This window comes from Phyllostomus discolor, chromosome 2 (genome assembly GCF_004126475.2).
Source record: "Phyllostomus discolor isolate MPI-MPIP mPhyDis1 chromosome 2, mPhyDis1.pri.v3, whole genome shotgun sequence".
NCBI classification, from domain to species: Eukaryota; Metazoa; Chordata; class Mammalia; order Chiroptera; family Phyllostomidae; genus Phyllostomus; species Phyllostomus discolor.
Window position 1 is genome coordinate 9,594,977 of NC_040904.2, and position 1,204 is coordinate 9,596,180.

Sequence of the window (1,204 nt, forward strand, 5' to 3'; positions counted from 1 at the left end):
ATGGCCGCCTCCACCCTGTCTGTCTGCTCCAGTGACCTGAGCTATGGCAACCGCGTCTGCCTGCCTGGTTCCAGTGACTCTTGCACTGACTTTTCCCGGCAGGTGGACGACTGTCCAGAGAGCTGCTGCCAGCCCTCCTGCTGTGCCTCCTGCTGCTGCCAGCCCTCCTGCTGTGTCCCCAGCTGCTGTGCCCCCAGCTGCTGTGTCCCCAGCTGCTGCCAATCCACCTGCTGTGTTCCCAGCTGCTGTGCCCCAGCCCCCTGCCAGACCCTTGTGTGTGCCCCAGTGAGCTGTGGACCCAGCCCCTGCCAATCAGCCTGCATCAGCTCCTGCACCCCCTTGTGCTGCCAGCAGTCTAGCTGCCAGCCCTCCTGCTGCACCTCCTCCCCCTGCCAGCAGGCCTGCTGTGTACCTGTCTGCTGCAAGCCTGTGTGCTGCACACCCGTCTGCTCCACACCCATCTGCTGCAAGCCCGTCTGCTGCACACCTGTCTGTTGCACACCCGTCTGCTGCAAGCCCGTGTGCTGTGTGCCCGTTTGCTCTGGGGCTGCCCCCTGCTCAGCCCCCTCCTGCTGCCAGCCCACCCCCTGCCCCTCGTCCTGCTGCAGACCCTCCTCCTGCGTGTCCGTCATCTGCCGCCCTGTGTGCAGACCCGCCTGCTGCGCACCTGTCTCCTCCTGCTGTACCCCCACCTCCTCCTGCTGCCAGCCCAGCTGCTGCCGCCCATCCTCCTGCGTGTCCCTCATCTGCCGCCCCGTGTGCTCCCGCCCGGCCTGCTGTGTCCGTGCCTCAGCCCAGAAGTCCTGATGCTGACTGAATGTCCTGTCCCGCCAGAGCCAGCCCCTCCCTCCTCACAACTGCCCACAGGGTTTTTCCCAGCACATGCATCGGTGCAGGCCTCCGCATGAACACTCTCGGACCCCCGACCCCAGCCACCACACCAAGCCTGTCTGCAGCCTCCACAGGGGGCCCCGATAAAGCTGAGATGGCCCTCCCCTACTATGGGGGGTCCCCAGGCTGTTTCTGACAGACATGGCCCCAGGCCTTGTCCCATAGCCTTACTGGGGCCCCTGTCTATCTCGACCCTTGTTCCCCAGATGCTGCTTGCCCCCCGCCCCCCGTGCATGTGTCTCGAGTTGATTGAATAAACGTTCTGTCCTGGCCCCTGGTGTCCTCTTTCTGGGCCTAGTCGCAGCTCCCATCC

General features: G+C 65.1%; 1 protein-coding gene across 4 annotated transcripts; it reads left to right on the top strand.

Annotated features, from left to right (window-relative positions):
• On the top strand, positions 1–807 carry LOC114490422 (keratin-associated protein 10-8-like). 4 transcript variants are annotated; one of them, XM_028504372.1, is made up of 3 exons: positions 1–54; positions 103–232; positions 287–807. In XM_028504372.1, exons 1-3 carry the CDS (start codon positions 1–3, stop codon positions 805–807), a joined length of 705 nt encoding a protein of 234 aa, XP_028360173.1. The 4 variants fall into 4 exon arrangements, with proteins under 4 accessions (XP_028360173.1, XP_028360171.1, XP_028360172.1 ...); XM_028504370.1 differs by having other exon boundaries at positions 1–151; positions 227–807; XM_028504371.1 differs by having other exon boundaries at positions 1–151; positions 257–807.
• Positions 808–1,204: the final 397 nt, after the last annotated feature.

Coding starts and splice junctions, on each gene's coding strand:
- LOC114490422 (XM_028504369.1), top strand. CDS start 1: ATGGCCGCCTCCACCCTGTCTGTCTGCTCCAGTGACCTGAGCTATGGC. Junction 55..102: donor ACCTGAGCTATGGCAACCGC/GTCTGCCTGCCT, acceptor TTTTCCCGGCAG/GTGGACGACTGTCCAGAGAG.